The 19,457-nt window shown below is 57.6% G+C and overlaps 1 protein-coding gene across 1 annotated transcript in view; it reads right to left on the minus strand.

Annotated features, from left to right (window-relative positions):
• Window positions 1–9,340, minus strand: part of COL16A1 (collagen type XVI alpha 1 chain) — a 76,459-nt gene extending 67,119 nt beyond the window's left edge. The window contains 4 exon segments of the mRNA XM_067533719.1: window positions 415–532; window positions 668–742; window positions 8,332–8,453; window positions 9,269–9,340. Of these exon segments, the coding sequence (XP_067389820.1) occupies window positions 415–532; window positions 668–742; window positions 8,332–8,453; window positions 9,269–9,330 (377 nt within the window). The 5' untranslated portion in view covers window positions 9,331–9,340.
• Between the last annotated feature and the right edge of the window lie 10,117 nt (window positions 9,341–19,457).

Here is a 19,457-nt window from a genome sequence, read left to right on the forward strand (position 1 = left end):
CTCCGCAGTGCAACCCCAGCTGCTCGTGCACCAGAGCAGGGTGGGAGTGAGAAGAAGGATGGCCTCGCCTAGGACCCAGAAGATCTAGGTTTGATTCCCAGCTCTCAGCACCTCCACTTCCCCGTCTGCAAAATGGGGGTAAGTAACGACACTTCCCTCTTGTGCTCGGTCTCTTCAGGGCAGGGCTGTTTTTGCAGTGTGTGTCCGTACAGCGCCTAGCACGAAAGGGCCACACTCTCAGCTGGGGCGTCCAGCCATTTCCTGTCAATCAGCTGCTTCAAGTCTGGGGCTCTGGCAGGCCAGAGCAGCCCTGGGTTGGAAAGGAACTGATCTCCCCTGCCCCTATATCAGTTAACCCTTCACCACTCACTGGTAAGAGGAAGCCAGCAGCAGGCGGACCGACGGGGTACTTACTGCGTGGGCCGGACCAGGGGCGTGCCGCCCAGCCGCAGGATCAGGGGCCCTTTGGGGTTGCGGATTTTCTTTACGGACGAGGTCTTCAGAAGAGCAAATCGTTTAATGAGATTAAAGCCTGCAGGAGAGCGAGGGGGAGAGGGGACACAGGTGAGAGCCCGGCCACGAGACTCCTGGCCTGCTGCAGGGAGGATGGTGCTGCAGAGCCAGGAGCACGGCCAGCCGACGCGGGCCGCTTGGCACATTCACTCACCCGTTACGTTTACACGCTTGTCATCGGTCACGTCTAACTTCAGCCCCTCCTGCTGTAAAGGTGGACAGCGCTGCCCTGGAAGAGAGACGGCCGTCAGCTCACAAGGCCAGCGAGTCACAGAGGGGGCACAAGGGGCCAAAGTGGGCGAGTGGGAACCCAGGGGCCGGGTGGCTCCCCGCGCGCTAGCCGCGTGCTCGCATGTGCGTCCCCAGTTGGCAGGCACCTGAATTCCAGCGCCCCGAGGAGCAGGTGCCCGGGATGACCAACAGAAACAAGCCCCGGCTGCTCACCGAGAGGCGACGGTGAAGGTGGCTTGGTCTGGGAGTCTGGGCGACTCGGGGGGTCGGGGGGGGTTGGTGACAGACTATGAAGCCCCACCCGCTTCTAGGGTATCAGGTCAGATTTGCATCAAGCCAACCAATATTGCTACCACCTGGCAGCTGCGTAACCAGTCTGGAGGGGCCCAGTGCAGCTCAGAGCGGACGGGTGGCCCCAGCCCAACTGGTGGCTGTCTTGGCGATACCAGCAGAGACATTCAGGATCCACAGACCGCCCCTATCCAGCAGAGGCTCCTTCCGCTCATGGGGGAGGTGCACCAGCACAGCAGTGGTGGGGGGGACTCTGCACCCCAACTGTCGGTCCTGACCCTGTTCTGTTGATAACCAGAAGCCTCAAATCTCCAGGGCTCGTCATCTGGCACTTTGTGCTGGCATGTTTTGAACGGGTTCATTGCACTGGTGTTTTGTCTCAGAAGTTCCCCCTACTCTGCCATGCTGGGAAAACAATTAAGTTGCTCCAGCCTCAGCAGATTCCCCCCCGCACTCTCCCGAATTATGCAATAGCTTTGTGCACCCTCCCTCCCCCACATCTTCCCTCAGCAGAAACAGCCGCCCCGCTTCGGAGCCAGCAGGGCCGTTGCTGTCTGGGGACGGATCCTATTTATGCCCATCAATCACGCTGGCGGCTGACAGAGAGAGCCAGGATCATTTCCCCCCCCCCCACCCCTCCCGTACACACACCCCCCCTCAAACTATTGGAACAATCCTTTGCCAAAGGGTTTTATTCAGTTTCACATGCTCAGCTTGGTGGGCCAGAGTGGATTTAACACAACACATCCAGCGAGGGCAGATCCTGGCTGCCCTGGAAATCCCTTCATCCTGGGGTCGCCCCCACATCCTCCCCGACTCCTGCTCTCGGAGTTGATGTTTTACCCCCCCCTCCCCACGCACGGACCACGCTCACTAGGGTGGCTGAAGAAAGCCACGTGCTGTGGGCTTGCGATGGGGGGCACCCACCCCCTTCCAGGGCCACTGGTCCCTTGCGTGCAGACAGCTGCTAACTAGGTGATCTTGTGGTGTCCCCAGCCTGGAGAACCACAGGGCCGCTGGCGAAGGGCAGCCGGCCTCAGAGGCCACTACAAAGTCATTTTAAATGGGTTCTCCCTCCTCCTGGACATCATGCCCTAGAATCTCTCCCGACTCACCCCTTTCCATCCCTTCGAGCCTCGTGGCGGCAGGAACCCAGCGATGGCTCGGAGCTGCAATAGGGGGTTTCGAACGTCCCCCAAAAGTCAGCTTCCTTTGGGGCCGGAGGATTAATTACACCCCCCGACCCACCTTCCTCTGCTCCTGGATGCCACTGTCTGCCTGGGATCTCCCCCCCAAACGCCCCCCTTTCTGCTACCTGGCCAGGCCTGCTGCCAGGAAGCTGAGAGCCAAGTGGGAGGATGCAGAGGGACGAAGGCAGCCGCGCAATGAGAGGCGTCTGCTCCTCCCGGCCCACTCCTGGGAAAAACAAGCTGCAAGTCAGGGTGACCGAACGTGATCCCTGCTTGGCGGCAGGCCGGGTCGGAGTGGGAAGCCTAGATGGCCAGAGACAGGACAGCAGACACGGCCTGGGGGGTCTTTCTTCCATTCCCCAGGGGTTAGTGAGGGGTTACGTCCCTTCAGCCCCTGAGCCGGTGCCTGGGGCGGGAGCTGAGGTGCTCTACGCTCTGGGGGATCCCCTCTGACGGGGAGGCGACCGTCTCCCTTCGAGGGCTTGGAAGTGCTCCTCATGGCAGTGGTTGCATCGGGAGAGTCCCTGGGGCAGAGCCGAGCCGGGGGCTTCTTGCCGGGAGGGCGTCCATAATGAACCGGGAGCTTCCCAGCAAAAGGGGGCAAGTACCAGCCCACTGCCCAGGGCACAAACTGGGGGGCGCTGCAGGGACCAGGCGTGGGGTTGGAGCCGTGATGCTACAAACTAGCAGCGGTGTAGATAGACAGAGCTAGTGCCTCTCAGTGCTGCTCTGATCTTAAAGGGGGTGGGAACAGCCCCCCGAGAGCCCGCTGGGCTGGGGGTCTCTCTGGACAGGCAGAGCTGGCTGGCATCACGGCTCTACCCCAGCACGCAGCATTGGCAACCGGTGCGTGTGTTGCCAACCGGCCATTAGGATTCTTTGCTTCCCAGGGCCCATAGGGGACCCGCAGGAAGCAGAGTGTACATCAGAATCACCTGGGGACTGTTCCAGTTCTCACTGGGGGCCAGGCCGACCCAGGAATACAGGAGCAGAAAGGCAGCTTAGAGGCACCCTTCTGCCCCGCTCCATTTCTGGTCATAAGAACATAAAAACGGCCACACTGGGTCAGACCACAGGTCCATCTAGCCCAGTATCCTGTCTTCCGAGAGTGGCCAGTACCAGGTGCTTCAGAGGGAATGAACAGAACAGGTGATCATCAAATGATCCAGCCCATCGCCCCTTCCCAGCCTCTGGCAAACAGCAATCCCTGCCTATCCTGGCTAATAGCCATTGAGGGACCGGTCCTCCATGACTTTATCTAGTTCTTTTTTGAATCCTGTTACAATCTTGGCCTTCACAACATCCTGTGACAAGGAGTTCCACAGATCGACTGTGCATTGTGTGAAGAAATACTTCCTTTTGTTCATTTTAAATCTGCTGCCTATTCATGTCATTTGGTGACCCCTAATATTTGTCTTATGAGAAGGAGTAAATAACACTTCCTTATTTACTTTCTCCACACCAGTCATGATTCTATAGACCTCTAGCATATCCCCCTTCGTCGTCATTTTTCCAAGCTGAAAAGTCCCAGTCTTATTAACCTCTCCTCATGTGGAAGCTGTTCCATACCCCTCATCATTTTTGTTGCCCTTTTCTGTACCTTTCCCAATTCCAATACATCGTTTTTTAGATGAGGCGACCAGATCTGCATGCAGGATTCAAGATGTGGGCGTACCATGGATTAATAAAGAGGCACTATGATATTTTCTGTCTTATTATCTGTCCCTTTCCTGACGATTCCCAACATTCAGTTTGCTTTTTGGACTGCCGCTGCACACGGAGCGGATGTGTTCAGAGAACGGTCCACAATGACTCCAAATCTCTTTCTTGAGTTTGTCGTCAAGAGCAGGAACAGAGCAACTGCAAAATAGGGCCAGAGAGAGCTGGGGAAAAGGAACTGGAGAGTGTGAGACAAGAGGAGGCTGAGGGGAAGAGACGCCTGGAGCAGGGAGGCCTCTAACCAGACAGGCCTGTAAGGACCCAGAGATCCAGGGCTCACAAGGTCCCCCAAGAGGGATCGGACAAGCATCTCAACTCCCCTCCCCAGCCCAGCCCAGCCACCATGCGGCTCTGCTGTTTTCCAAGGTCCAATTCTGCTGGAAGCATTTTCCAAAGATCCGTCCAATCCCAGGCACATTCAGCTAACCAACCCCGGGTAACGCCACACCACAGCCCCCCTCTGAACGCAGTGTGCTGCCAGTGCCCCATGACAGCGATGGGAAAGCTGGGGAGGAGGGGAGCAGAAGCCAGGAGGGACAGAAAAAGAAAAAGAGGAAAACTGCTGGCCGGGATGAAAGACCCTGTGCCAGCTGGAGCCAAACTGCGCTTTGCCCGAAGCCACAGTCTAGGGTACGGGCTTCTCCACTGCCGCCTGCAGGTCCCCCAGCGCTGCGGGAAGAAACTCACCCAAACCCCAGGGAAAAAGGCAAAGGTACCAGGAGACTGTTCCCCAGAAGCTGGTTTTGAATTTGTAACCCGATGTCTGCCTGAGAGGCAGCATGGCCCAGTGGATGGGCCACTGAGCTGGTGCCCAGGACACCTGGGTTCTAGGCCAGCTCAGTCACTAAGCTGCTGAGTCACTTCCCTTCTCTGTGCCTCGGTTTCCCTGCCTGTCCCATTTGGAGAGAGTGCGCTCTTTGAGGCAGGGCCTGTCTCTCACCATGTGTATGTCCAGCACCTGGGGCGATGGGGCCTTGGGAGGTGCTACCGTAATGCATATAATAAGAGGCACTTGCCCAGTCAGGGAACAGAATGTGGCCCTTGGGCTGGATTGTCAGAAGAGCTCCATACCAATCTGGGCCACTTCGATGCTTCTGAGTTGTTCTGCAAATCTGGCTACCCAGGTCCGATCAAAGCCACCTCGACCCATCCCAGTTTCCAGTGAACCATTTCTCCCCAGTGACCCACGGACCAGGCATTATTTGCAGAAGTCGTTCAACAAATGAACTGGCACCAATCACAGCAGAGCACGGGCAGATGGCAAACAGAGAAAGAGAAAACACACGGGCGAAACCCTTCACGATCTGCTCAATGCGATTCCCACGGAGCGGGCAGATCACTCACTAACACCCGAGAACCAAGTCACAAGCAGCTGGAATCCCATCCCGAGACTCAACCCACAGCACACGCCGCATGAGCAGAGGCGAAGTTTGCCTTCCCTGCCCGAGATGTGCAGTACGTCCCTGCAACGTTGTTCTGCAGAACAGACGCTGAGGGTGGGACGATCTGAAACAGCTGCTCGTGTTTCCGCACTCGTGTGGGGCGCTGGCGCCGGCCGACAGGAGGAATAAAGGAGAGAACCCGGGGTGGGAAAAGGGGCACAGGAGACAGGCTGTAAACTGCCACGAACCGCCCAGCAGGGGCAGGGGAGGCGTGACCGTGTCACAGGCTCCCATCGGGCACGCTCTGCCCGTTCCTTGTATTTCAAAGCCAGCGTTCTTTGCTCTGGGATCGGTGCATTTCTTATTCCTGGAGCCCCTCTTCTGAGCAGCAGCGGGTGGCGGGGCCCTGCTGGTCGGCTTCCCCAGGGAGGAGACGTGGAGTCAGGTATATTCTGAGTAACTTGCCGCTGCAAGCGTCTCCTCCCAGCTGGCTGCCTCTTGCTGGGCCAGCGCCTCTACAAAGCAACCAGTTTAACAGCATGCAAGCCTGCTTGGTCACGGAGCCCAATCCCAGCTGTATTCCAATGCCAGCTCGCCAGCCGCTTGGCCTTCCCAGCTCACATCCGACTTTACTCCTGCAAACCCCGTCTGGCTGGCCAGGTGCAGAGCCCACCGCTGGTGCGAGCGTTTGAATCGCTTCCGCGCGCCTGGGCTTGCTTGCACGTGCAAAGCACACGCCCAGCGTGGCCCGTGCACACTGGAAGCCGGGGGCTGACAGTGAAGCCTGGCCCGGCAGAAGGAGCCCGGCAAGTCCAGAGCTCAGATCCCCACTGGGGACAAAAGCTTTCTCCGCGGCCTGGGCTGAGTTAGCCCTCCGCATTAGCTCCCTATCTGCACAGCGATGGCTAGCAGGACCAGGGCGTGCCACGACTGGCTCGGTTAATATCCACAGAGCGCTTCACAGGAGAGAAATTATGGCCTATTCCCCGGGGGCTCCCCCCTGCGTTTCCCAGTGTCTCCCTTTGATCCCGGGCCCAAGACCTGTAGTAACAGAGAACACAACAGAAACCCAGCCGGCGCCAAGTCCTCACGCACACCCCACGGGGAGCAGCTGGACTTGGCCGGGGCCAGGGGAGGCACACGATGACCTAATGAGCCTAGGATCCGAGCTCGGACACGTGCTCGTGGGCGAAGGGGGCTGTCGGGGCCAGCTGGCAGGGAGCGCACCACTGATAGCAGGAGGGATCTGCTCCAAGCGGAGGCCCCGTTGGTGACCTCAGTGCAGGCTGCGGCCCTGCCCAGCGTGGCTGCCAGCTCCCAGCCCTCGCAGCCTGCGGTGATTCACGGAGTCCCGCAGCGGCCCCCAGTCGGCTCCCGAGCATCACGCGCGGCAAGATTGCAGAGCGCGCACGCTCCGGTGCTCGGCTCGGCAGCCTGCCCAGCTCCGACTCCAAAGCGAGCCAGGCTCTGGGCTAGGGGGGAAGGAGCAAAGAGGGCAGTGGGAGGCGCTGCTGGGATCGGGGGCTGCATCCTCTGCCTTCCCACGCTAGCAAACTTGGGGCCAGCCCTGCAGTTTATGGGATGCTCGACTGAGCGCGCCGACCCCCGGGAGCCGGAGGAGGAAGGATTCACCCAGGGCAGCTCCGGCACTTTAACCCCCAGGCCTTCTCGGCTAGCAACGCATCTCTGCCGCTCAGCTCAGTCCCCAGAGCCGCCGAGTCTCTCTCCAAAGGACTGATTCCACGGCTCCCACAGAGCTGGCTCGGCCCCCTCCCCTCTGTCATGAATGCAGATCTCCTGGCAGGCAGCTGGGAGCGGGCAGGAACCTCGCCACTCCTCCGGCCTGCCAGCCGCCATGGAAAGACCTAGGCCTTGAACTTCCATTGCCCCGTCTCTCTACACCACCCTTCCGGTCGGGCAGGGCGCTGCCCGGGGGCAAAGGGCAGCACTGGGGCACGCCATGGAGAGTCAGGCCTAGAGAGGGCATGAAAACGGGATTCCATCTGCAGCTTGGCCACCGACTCGCAGCGTGAACCTGAGCACGCAGCAGCCCTGCTCCGTGCCTCGGTTTCCCCAGCGATCGCTCGGGGATAATGCCGCTCCAGCCAGTTCAGGCGGGAGGTGATGTTCGTGGGCACTTGCAAAGTGCGTTAGAGCCCGTGGAGGTGAGGGGCGGCACAGGCACGTATCGATGCCAAGGTGCTGAGCAGTGCCCAGCCCCACTCCCCTCCCGGACAGAGGGGCAGGAAAGGGGAGAGCTAGACTGGCACCCAGCCAGGGATCCCAGCTGGGAGAAGAATTTTCCAACTGCCCAGGCCCCCTTGAACATCTACGGAGGAGGAAACCAGCCCCAGGGGGACCACGTCTCCCTGGAGCTCACACAAGGGGTCGGCTGGACAGCCAGACCTTAAAGACGAGCCCCGCCACTGAGCAGGTAGCAGCACGGAGCCAGAGGGAGCCAGCTCTAGGTCGCTCTGCAGACAGGACCCCCAGCAGCCCCTCCTCGGTATCCTGCTACAGCCGGCAGCCATCTCCCCCCGGGGCACCCGCAACTCACGGGGGCCACCGACCCTGCGGGAATTCACCGGGGGGCATGGCCCGGGGCCTCACGCCCTGAGGGATGGCCCAGCCAACCGCGGGGCCGGAAAGCACCACAGCTCTGCACAGAGATGGTCTGTGCGCAGCGAAGGAGAAGGGGCGGCGGGTGTGGGCAGCAGAGCGCAGACAGATTTAATGGGGGAGCGGCGTTTTGTTACTTGTCCAAGCTGCGGCTAATCCGCCCTCCACCCACACAGTGCCGCCCACTGCAACACACCGGCGCTAGGATTTGAACCCATCACCCCCGGCACACGCTGACCCCTCCCTTCCCTACACACGGTGCTGCCAATGCTCTTCATTCCTGCCCTGCACCCCCCTGCCAGCCAGTCCTGGACTCCCCAGACACGGCTCTGCCAAGGCCCTGCAGCCCCAGCCTCCAGCCATTCCATTCCAAGCACAGCTCTTACCTGCTTGCGATGCAAGGAGTTCCCCTCCTGTACAGGTGCCAAAGAGGCCAGCTAGGCAGAGAGCAGAGGCCCAGGCTCCCCACATGGTGCCCCCAGGTGAGCGGGCACCAACACCGCTGCCTCTGGAAGTGAAAGAAGCCAGTCGTGAGTAATATGCCCAATGCACGCGGACGCAATCCGCTCATCCGCACCCGTGAACCTTGCTCTGCTGTCCCCGCTAGGATCCGTTCCGATCCATCGCAGTGGGCATGCGGGGCCAGGGGATTGCCGAGCTCCGGGAGGTACGTTCAGGCCCAGTGCGTAACGCACAGCAGTGCTCATTTGCGAGCAGGACCAGTAAAGCGAGACCCATGCGTAGTAGAGCTGGGTCCAAACCGAATCCCAGCTGTCTGTGCCTCCAGATCTAGCGCCAGGATTTGCTGCTGTGACCCATCCAGCCTGGCAGTGAAGGGAACGGGCAGAAATGTCTGCAGCTGGTCCCCAAAATCAGCATCAGAGTCTGCTTTCAGCCAACCCGTCCCATGCTGTAAACACCTGGGTGTGTCGCACACCGCGTGTGCCAGGTGTGTCTGTTTCCGTTAGCACACGGGTGTGCGAATGGCTGCCCCAAAGAGCAACACATGATGGCTAGAGAGAGACCAGGGGCAGTACAAGGAGCCAAGGAGCCAATAAATACCCTTTACAGAGACAGAGCAGACAGAGGGTGGGGGAAGGGGCAGAACACACCAGCAGAGCAATGGATGTGGTGGCAGCAAACATCACATGCATTTCACACTTTGGGGGGGGGGGGGTTAGTTTAGTTGGGGGTGGGGCTCAGCTAAATGGAAAGGAAAAGGAAGCAGGGCTGACAGGGCAGGGAAGAAGTGGCAGGCGTGGAATGAAGGTCCGGTGAAGAGACGATGCGGGTGGCACGAAGGAACGTGTCTGGTGGCAGTACCGCGGGCAAAGGCAACATGCGGAACAGGAGAATGCCGTCCCCTTTTGCTGCAGCTGGTGCATCAAAGCAACCCCGAAGCAACTTTCCGAGTACGTGTGTGTCCTGACGACGTGTCGTTAAAGCAATCACGCCACTAGCCCCACGGCTGTCCCGACACCCGCAAAACCACTCCAAGAGCAAGACAAGAAATGGAGAAATCTCAACGGTCCCAAGCTCGGAGAAACCTTCAGAGATGAGAGCGCCTTCATCTGGAAGCCTCATCAGACTTAGCTAACCCCACCTGGAACAGATTTTGACCAGCTGATCCCGGCAGGAGATTTTTTAAGTTAATTTTTTTAGCAGGCACTAAATAAATCCATCTAGATGTTTTACATCCCCCCCAGTGAAACTGAGCAATGACAGGACAGAAACAATCATCTGAAACGACTGGCCGTCGGGCTGAGTTTTTGCTTTTTGCTGGGGTTTTCTGGGGCTGTTTTTAACTCCACAAACAGTTCCGCTGAATTCAGCCCTTCGCTTGCTTTGGCCACGGGGCCCTAACGAGGCTCAAAACTTGCTCGTAATAAGAAACTGATGTGTGGGAAGGGATTTTTTTTGTTGCTCAACCTCTCCAAGAAGAAAAGGAAATGCTATTTTGCTGGATGTTTTCCTGCAGTAAACACTGTAAAAGAGTGCAGTGGACACTTAACCAATGTTTTTCAAAATAAAAAATAAAGGGGAGGAAAAGGGGGGAGAAACGCTACTGCCAAGTTTTGGGTTAGCCTCCTAGCTTTCTCCCAGGCACCACAAGTCCGATTCTTGCCTCTGAAATCATGCGAGAGGCCCCGACTGCTGCTGTACTTCAAAGATTAAAATCTGGTGGCCCCGGTATTAAACTTTATCCTGGCTGGAATTATTTCTCCCCACCTTGACTTACAGGGTGTGAAACCTGCCTGTCCTATTGCCAGAAGGCTGGCTTTGAACCCCATGCCATTTAAGAGGGTTTCCACCAGGAGGCAGAGCGCTGAGGAAAAGGAGACCCCAGTCAATAGCCCTCAGCCGGGTCACGTATTAACATAGTGGCATTAAACCTTGATTGACGCGGGAAGGAAAGAGGAGACATTGCAGCTTTCTGCTCCAGCCTCCAGTAAGAACTTGTCCCATAAAACATATGTCAGGACGTCCTTTATCACTCCATGCGAGCGGGGAGGGGGCAGAAACGAGGGGGGGGGCACTAAATCATCTCATCTGACCTCCCGTCTAGCACAAGTCACCCACCTCACCCAGCACCCACCACTAACTTTAAAAGATCGCCCTGTTCCCAGAGCAATTCTGCTTGCCCGTCGGGTAAAAACTAACACGTACTAAGCAGCTGATTCTTCATGGTCCCCGGGGCAGCCCTTCGCCAGGTGTCACGGCGTGTGAACCCTACGTCCGCACGTGCACGGGGGAGGGGGGAACGGCTACGCAGAGAGAGGGACGCCCACCCGGAGCTGCTCACGCGCGAGGGCTCAGTGGCCAGCTTACCTGCCGACGAGCCGAGGCGGGGGGGGGCGCTACTTGCAGGTCAGACGGGGCGCCAGGCCGGAGGCCACGTCTGCAGTCTGGGGAGCGAGGGAGTAGGCAGGTCCCCGGTGGGAAATGCAGCGAGAGCGGGGGAGCGCGTCAGCCGGACACGCCGGCGGGCCCACAGAGCTGCTCCTGGCAGCGGTTCGCTCCCTGTCTCCGCTGGGGGGGGAGGTTTTTTTTCAGGAGGAGGTAGCTTTCGAATCCTTGCAGTGGGGGGAGCTAAGCAGGCCTGCTCAGAGCACCAGTGACATCTTCTGGCAGCGGGGGCTGCTCCCCGGCCCTCGCTCAGCCTCTCTCCTGCTCTCCCGAGGTGGAAAAGACGACAAGCCAGAACTCGCTGGGCTGGCAGGCCCCCGCGCTGGAGACGACAAGCCATTCAACGTGCTGGAATGCCAGAGCAGCTTAATCAAGCCCAGCTGGGCCAGGCGCAGCGCCGCGAGGCGGGGAAAGCCTCTTCCAGCTCAGCGGATGACCAGCTCTCCCAGGGGCCTCTCGCCGGCTCTCGTTTGACACATTTCCCCCAGGCTGGCTTGGCCCCTCCGGCGCCTGACGGGATTTGAACACGCCGCTCGTTCCCCTTCACCCCCTAGAACAGCTACGCGTCCCCCAACACCCACCTCCCGGGAACAACCCTGCCTTGGCATGTTTAACAGGACACCTGGAGGCTCCCGCCTGAGGGGAGGGAGGGGGGGGGACAAATTGCCAGGCACTTTTAAGTAGGGGGGACAGTTATGCTCTAAACTTCCCCCCACACACACCCCCTTCGCTCCCCCGCCCCACCTGGACACAGGCGTCAGCCCAGGGCACTGAAAAGCTGGGCACTGTAATAATAATATGTAGCACGTCTCACCCAGAAATCTCGCAGTGCTTTGCCCATGTGAGTCCTTGTATTACAGAGGGGGAAACTGAGGCAGAGCGAGGGACACAGCTCAGATGAAGGCTGGCCCAATGGGTCGGGCACTAGCCTGGGACTCAGACCTGAGGTAAGTCCCTGCTCTGCCACAAACTCACTGTGTAACCTTGGGCAAGTCACTTACCCCCTCTGGGCCTCACTCCCCCATCTGTACAATGGGGATAATAGCACTGCCCTGCCTCCCAGGGGCATGGTGAGGATAGAAACATTAAAGGCTGGGAGGTCTTCAGATATTACAGCCGGGGGGGCAGAAAAGTACTAGCAGAATAAGCTTTAGCCACAGAACCACGCTGCCTCTTCTCCAACATGAGAGGAGCCTTTTCCTTCGGCTCTTTCTCTCCCCAGCACAGCGATCTCCCAGCCAGCCTGCAGCTTGGGCTCTGAAAGTCAGAACAGCGCTGCCTTCCTTTCGGCCCCTAAATAATGCTGCAGCTGCTCCTTTCTAGCCAGCCCGAGTTGAGGGGGGAGCAGCGGGGGACTCCTTGCTTGGCTGCGGGGGGCGGCCGTGGGGGGCATCCATACAGTCAGAGTTCAGAGCAGTTTGGACTCTCGCAGCCGAGCATTGTGTGGTTATATGATTGGGAGCTTTTCTCCCGTCCTCCCCGGTCCAAGCCTGGCGCGTTCGCTTCCCCATGTGCCGAGAGGCAGAGCTGCCGGCTCTCCGGACTAAAATAGCTTTTCTAAAACCCCTTGGGGTGGCCAGTGCTGCTGAGCCTGGCTGGCTGCAGGAGGGGGGAGCTTGACTGGATTCTGGCTCATGCATCAGCAACAGGGCTTCCAGATGAGCACCAAATGCAGCCTCTGTTCCTAGAGGGCGGGACGCATGAGCCAGGACGCTCACGGCTCGGTTCCCAGTGCCCAGATGGAGTTTGCGGTGCCGACACTCACAGGATCTCGCAGCTCTGACGTCTGCTCTGGGAGCGGAATGAATACAGAGCCTCACGCTCCCATTGCCAGAGGAAAACAACGCTTGGAGACGCCGTTACACTCAGGGCAGTGGCAGCCGGTGGGCCTGGCTCTCAGTTACACTGAGTCCCCTCTAGCAAACAGGCCCTCGAGCATCGCCCCAGCTCACATATATTGCTGGTGGAAGGGATCTACACCTGCCCGGCGCCCAGTCCCCGGTGCAGGGCGTGGATTGGGGGCTTGGCTGATGCGCCCTGCCTTACAGCTGTTCTCTGTCCTCCAGGGCCCAGACGGGTCCATGGAGATCAGCTCTCCCTGACACCAGGTTCCAAGCAGGCCCCCGCGAAGCCCCCTCATACAATGACCCCAGCCTTTCCCCTGCAGGATCTGGGGCGGTGTTGGGCAGCTGCCCGGCCCGAGAAGCTGCCGACAGGCAGAAAGCGGCTGGGGGTAAGCACGGCGAAGTGCACACAGCGTGCACGCTGCAGCGGGCTGGCGCCAGGGCCAGCCTCCATCTGTCGTTCCCCAGCCGCTGACCAGCTCGCTGCTGCCCATTGCCACGGGCTGCCTTTGCCAGCTGGCACCAGCCCACCTGGGGTTCCTGCTGGATGCCCATCGCTGGCAGAGCCACCTCTCCCTGCCGCTCGCCCCCGCCTCCCCCTCCAGGGATGGAAAAGAAGCGGGAGGCTGAGAAAGAGGCCTCCAGCCCCACGTTAAGGACAAAACCACAGCTAGGCAGCGCTTCGCAAGCCCCCCGCCCCCGCCCGCCGAGTTCTGCAAGACCCGCTGAGTCAGGCAAAAATCACAGCCTCTGTCAAACCACAGAGATTCCTATTGCCAACCCAGGCCGCCACTTACCCCTTGCAGAAATTGATTTTCCAGCAGCAGCAGCAAACAGGCTGGTTTCTTCTCCCCAGCTGGGCTTAATGGGAAATCGCTTCACCAAGAGCGGGGGGTGAGGGGTCACAGCCGTAGAGGTAGCCATGCCAGCGGCCCTGTCGCACACAGAGGAGCTCGCTCACACGATACCTTTACCATGCGCCAAACCAGCAACCACATGATTCCGCCCCACCCCCCACGTCGGTTCATCGGTGCTTGTAGCTCAGGCCTGCTGCACGCAGCGTCCAAGGAGGCCACGGAGCCGGCACCCCTGGGCCCCGGGAAATGGTTGAAAGGAATACCTGATTGAGGATTAAAACTGAAAGGGGAATTTCCCAGGGCAGGGAGATGGGAGACTGACTGGACCGAGAAACCAGGCTGCTCCTTTGAGATGTGAGGCTGGGGAATCCACAGAGCTCTCCTCACCTGCGTCGGTTTCCCTGCAGCTCATCTCAGTCTTACGATGCTCAGCTGGCATCAATTGGCCTCGCTCCCTTGGGAATCTAGCCCCCCCAGGTTGGTGCAGGGCAACGTGACTGCTCCAGATCAGATCAGACGGTTGAGCCAGCCCTGTCTCCAGCTACAGCCAATACCTGACCCCTCAGGAGGTGACAGAAAACCCTACAATTGCCAACTGCGCAATGCTGCACGGGGGGGTAACCTTTCCTGACCCCTGCAGTGATCAGCTCTGAAGCATGAAGTTTCATTACCGCCACAATGATAAGCAGGCCTACAATTGTTCCAACCTCTTAAAATCCAGCTATGGCACTTAACCCTTTGATCTCCTGGGGCAGTGAGTTCCACCAGGCAAAGCTCCCTCTGTTAGGAAGGATGGTCTTGAGGTTAGGGAACTGATGTAGGCTTCACCAGATCTGTGTTCAATTCCCTCTGGGATGTTGGGTTTTTTAAATCTGGGCCTCAGTTTCCCCATCATTAAAATGGGGATAATAATTCCTCCTTTTCTCCCACCTCTGTTCTATTTCGACAGTGAGCTCTTTGGAGCAGAGACTGTCTCGCACCATGTCTGTACAGCATGGTCTGTAAGCCCATCCCCCACCTTTCCTTCCCTTTTCCTGGCTGACTCTCCGCTCCCCTCGGATAGCGTGGCAAGGACTAACTGCATTCAACTGGTTTCTTCCCTAAGGATGACAAACCTATTTACACCTAGACTTTACAAATGTGTACCAGAGACGCATGCATCTCAATAAACGCACTTCTAATTAACAACGGGTATTTATTCAGCCCACAGTAAATAAGCTGGTGCATTCGGCGCTCAGTTCAAATCCTCGCCATTTATTCTGGTGACAGTCCCCAAGACAGGGTATTTATTCCTTTGCTCGTTACATACAGTGGTAATTAAGGGGCAATTAAAGCAACTGGGTATGAAGCATAACCAAACTTCCATAATTCCTTTTTATGGGACAATTATTTTCCGAGAGCTGCTCTTTGTTTAAACCAACCAAAGGCTATTAAATTACCGAGTTTAGGAATAAACCTGAAAAAAAATTATGTTGATTTGTGCATCTGGCATAATGGCTTATATCGCAGCATTGGGGAATAACAGCAACAGAAACAAATGATCTCATGCCCCAGTGCGAGATAAGGCACAAACAGATCATGTAATAAACTGTGCTTATTAGCACACCCCATTCGTCACTCTGACTTTCATTAATTGAACCTGATGGCACCTGTGTGCAGTGGGAGGTACAGCTATGGCAGGGGTGAACGGGTAGCTCCGTTACACTTAGGTTTACAGGTTCTTTTTCTCAGCAGGCAAGCACTGTTTGGTCATTGTTGTGAGTTCGAGGAGGTCGTATCTTGCTGGGGAAGCTGTTGCAAGCAGCAAGACTCAGCCCCCACCTGGCTACCGGGCTTGGGGCAGAGCGGAGTTGCTCCTGGAAAACCAGGGGTTGGCACTGGGCTGAAATTCCTGAGAGAGGCATTTGCTTGCATGCTGTTTGGGACCATCACTGTTCAAGGGCTGGCGCACTGAGGGAGAAATAAACATGCCATGCTGAGAAAGTACCCAGGCCTCACTGATTTTCCCTCCAGGCGGAGCTGCAAGGCCCAGACACCTGCCAGCATGCACCCAGGGGTGAGGTGAAATCACTCGCTCATGGTCCCACATTCAGGAATAGGACCCAGGAGTCCTGATTCCCAGTTCCCTGTTCTAACAGCCATCAGCGAAGCCCCAAGTGTGAGCCCCGCAACCCTCCTTCTCACAGGCGAGACGTGCAGTAGCCCGGCCCGTGTTCCCAATGGAGATGGACTGAACTGGCAGGGTGCAGCTGTTGGCCCGTGGGGCCCTCCCTCCTTCCCTCCCCACCGGTCATCAATAGCAAGCGTCTGAGGTGGGTGTCGAGCCAGAGGAAAACGTCACCCAGGCTCTCTAGTCACAGGCTACGTCCTCTGGGCAACCGTCAAGTGTGCAGACCGCTAACCAGGGAGGGTGCCCTGCCACGCACCCCCTCCGGCTGATTGGCACGGCCTGCCCTGAAATTCAGGGAACAAAGCAGCGCAACGCGGAGGCGGAGACGGAGAACTTTCAGCTTCTAAGGATTGAAGAGCCGCATCCGGAGCTGAAGACACGAGAGGACACAGATTTGCATGAGCCGTGGGTCTGGCCTAGGACTTCTTTTTTAAACAGCAGGAAAATTAATGTAACAAAAGCCGATGACATAAAACACACCCCGGAGGGAGGCGGTGCCGGCTAGCCCTGGTTGGCATACCCAACTCAGCTGAGCTGCTTTGTTGCAGAGATAACTAATACCCATTGTCCTAATAACCTAATGTCATTGCACCAGCCACGTAGGTATGGTTTGCTGCCTGGTACTGGGATCTGGTGGTTAATGCAGGGCATCGGGGGGATTTGGGAGCCGGGACTCCTGGGATCTGTGGTGATAACTGAGGCCTAGGCAGGCCTACTGAAATTGTTAGCCTAACTGGTGAAGAGGGGGCAACGGTCCGTAAAAGGTTGCAGGGATCTGTTATCTAAAACCGCTTAAAAAAAGATGTGAGGAGGAGACAAAAGGCGGCACTCATTTACACAGAAAGGATTGCTATGCCTGCCAGCGCGCCGAGGCTGCCTTACGATTCTGACGGGTAACAAGAGGAGCAGAGGATCGGAAACCAACGAACGAAAACGGGTGTGTCGGAAATTAGACCTAATTGGTGGGCCGAATAATGCGGAGGGATCACTCCACCCACCACCTTTTGGGGGGCTCTTTAAAAAGACTTGGGGGGGGGGGGAAGAAAAGTATCATCAGCGCGTCTGTGGCGGAAGGACTGTTGCCCTGACACCGGACCTCGATGCTTCAGGGGGGACTCTTGGCCATTGGTGCACCAGTGAGGACCCCGACCTGACACAGGTCCGATCCTGCTCTGTCTTGTGCGCTCCATCCTGCCCGCGCTCCCCCAATCTGCCTCCTGTCCTCTCTCTCTCTCGGCTTTCCACCGGATCCTGAAATCAGCCGCACTGCACGGCACAAGGGTGATGAGATGAGATGGCCCATCCAGCGCTGCCCGGCTTGAGAAGGACCAGTGAAGGCGAGGGACCTGAGCAGCCCAACCAGGTGATGTCCCTGAGCCAGGAGGTGAGCCGGAGGGGATGGAGCAACAACTGTTGAGGCTGACCTGTCAACCCAGAGAACCTGCCCATGACTGACCAGCACCCTGAGAACACCAGCAAATCCCGCATCTCCCTGTTCTCCACCATCCCATCTCTTCTCGCGGCTGACTGTTTGTCTAAAGCAGGGAAGTGACACTCACATCTCAGAACTCAGCAATTGAACTGATGCCTCCCCGCACCTCCCAGGAGGACTGCTGGCCCGAATAAGAGACATTAACAACATTCACCGTCTCCTAACAAGGGACGTTGACGGGTTTTGCTGAAGTTGGCTTCACGTGGCCAATCAATTTCAGGCTCAGTGCTGTTTACATCGCTTTGATTCTTCTCCTTTGGTTTGTTTCAATCAATAAGTTTCTAACTTTTGCATGGATTTTACAGTGCGTTTGCCAGGTGGTTTCTGTCCACCAAACCCCGAGCCTTGTTTAACACCGGTAAACGATGGACAGGGACAGAGTTCCACTAACATCTTCCACTCTTTGGGCCCAGATAGTCCATCTAAAGTCATTCAACATTTTTATCCCCCAACTGTGCCACTACTTGCCATGCAGGAGGAGGCAGTTCACTTGTGCCTCCGGCTGCCTTGGTTTCCCCACCAAGAAAACAGGGACATCACACGTTTCCATTACCGGGTTTGTAAGACTTAATTCATTTGCCTGGCCCCGACTTTATTTAACGCATTCACCAATGAGCGACCAAAGACCATCACTTACGCCATCGATGATCTGCTTGGCCTCAAGGGACGGTGACATCCGAAAGACTGAAAAGAACCGGGGCAGGGATATGGCTACCACAGGTGACTACAGCAAGAAATGGAGACTGAAGCCAAGTGCAGCAGAAGCCGGGTCAGCATGCTTCCACGTCCATCGTGCTCAGTTTCCCAGCTTGCGTTTCCCCTCGTTTGGAATGGTCAGCCACGGGCACGCAATCCAAAGCCAGTGTATCCAGGGCTCTCCCTAGACTGCACCGTCACGTACAAATACCGTCTCAGGAAAGATCAAGAGCAGAAACTGTCCCGTGAACACACCGGGTAGTGTCCACCCAGGGAGCCAACCTGCCAGTGCCACGTCGCTCAGCACTCGCTCCCTGCTACTCGTTTCGCCAGTGCTGTGCTCCAGTTTGGTTAAACTCTGTTCACACTAGGCTAGTAGACACGCAGCTCAGTCACCCCGGGAGAATCATCACCGGCACATTATAGCCAGCAAAACGTGTGTGGTTGCCCAGTCCTAGCGGGTATCCCTCCACCTGACGTCCAGTGCCAGAAAGCAGCCAATGAACTGATCGCCAACGCACGGCAAATGCCACGCTGGCCCCTGTTCAAGGATGTGGAGACGCACCTTGCCACTGACTGCATGGCAGCAATCCTGCCGGGACAGCGCTACACACTCTCCCTCCTGCTCATAACGTCACTCCCTGGGGCAGACAGAATGGAAAAGAGCCTCTGCCCCTACCGGGAACTCCCCTCCTCTTCCCAGCCCAGCTGTGTGCCTACCTGGCTGTTGGCTCACGCGCCACCTCTGGAGCCAGCTGAACAGGTTCAGGTGCGGTGTGTTTCGCTGCACCACATCCTGCCAGGCCTGGGGCATCCAGAGTGCGTCGGCGGTGAGGTGTAGGAGACCGTACGCATGGACGGCTGCTGTTGAAGTATCGGGCTCCCCAGAGTTCTTCGCAAGCTGCACACTGCTGACTCAGAGGCCATAGGGCAGTGCAGGCCCATTTCGCTGGCTTTTTGCTGGTTTGTTTTCCTGAATCTTGCTCGTCTCGCCCTCACGCAGTCACTCACTCGCTAAAAGAACAGGAGCCCTTTGCGGTTCTTAGGAGGACGCTGCTCCGCGCCTGCAAAGTTATTAAACCGACAGCTCTGCGTGCAAGTGACAAGGCAGTTCGCCATCCCCGGCACGCGTGAGCAGCAGCGTCAAACACTGCTCCAGGCCTGAAGGACGGCTGATGGGACGTGACTTCCGGGAGAGCTCGACTCTGTGCTTGTCTTTGGGAAAAGCAAACGGACAAGGAAGATAACATGAGGTTTCTCCTAGGGCAGCTAATAATATGTCTCTCTCCAGGCAAGGAGCGTTCCCAGCTCCAGGTGCAGCTATTTGCGTTTAGGAAAACTGCAGGCTCAGCTTCCACGCTGGGAAATTCAGGCCTTGTCAATACTGAGGAGTTGCCCCCGGCTCAGCCAGAAGCTTAGCTGCCCCCGTGCCACCCTCACTGCGGACAGGCACCCATAGATCTGCCCCTCCTGCCTGAAAATCACTTGCTCAGTGACACACAGGGAGGCTGCAGCGCAGCCAGGGTTTGAACCTGGGTTTCCTCAG

Source organism: Emydura macquarii, unplaced genomic scaffold, assembly GCF_026122565.2.
Source record: "Emydura macquarii macquarii isolate MOO-44397 ecotype Brisbane River unplaced genomic scaffold, CSIRO-AGI_Emac_v2 contig_3348, whole genome shotgun sequence".
Taxonomy (NCBI): domain Eukaryota; kingdom Metazoa; phylum Chordata; order Testudines; family Chelidae; genus Emydura; species Emydura macquarii.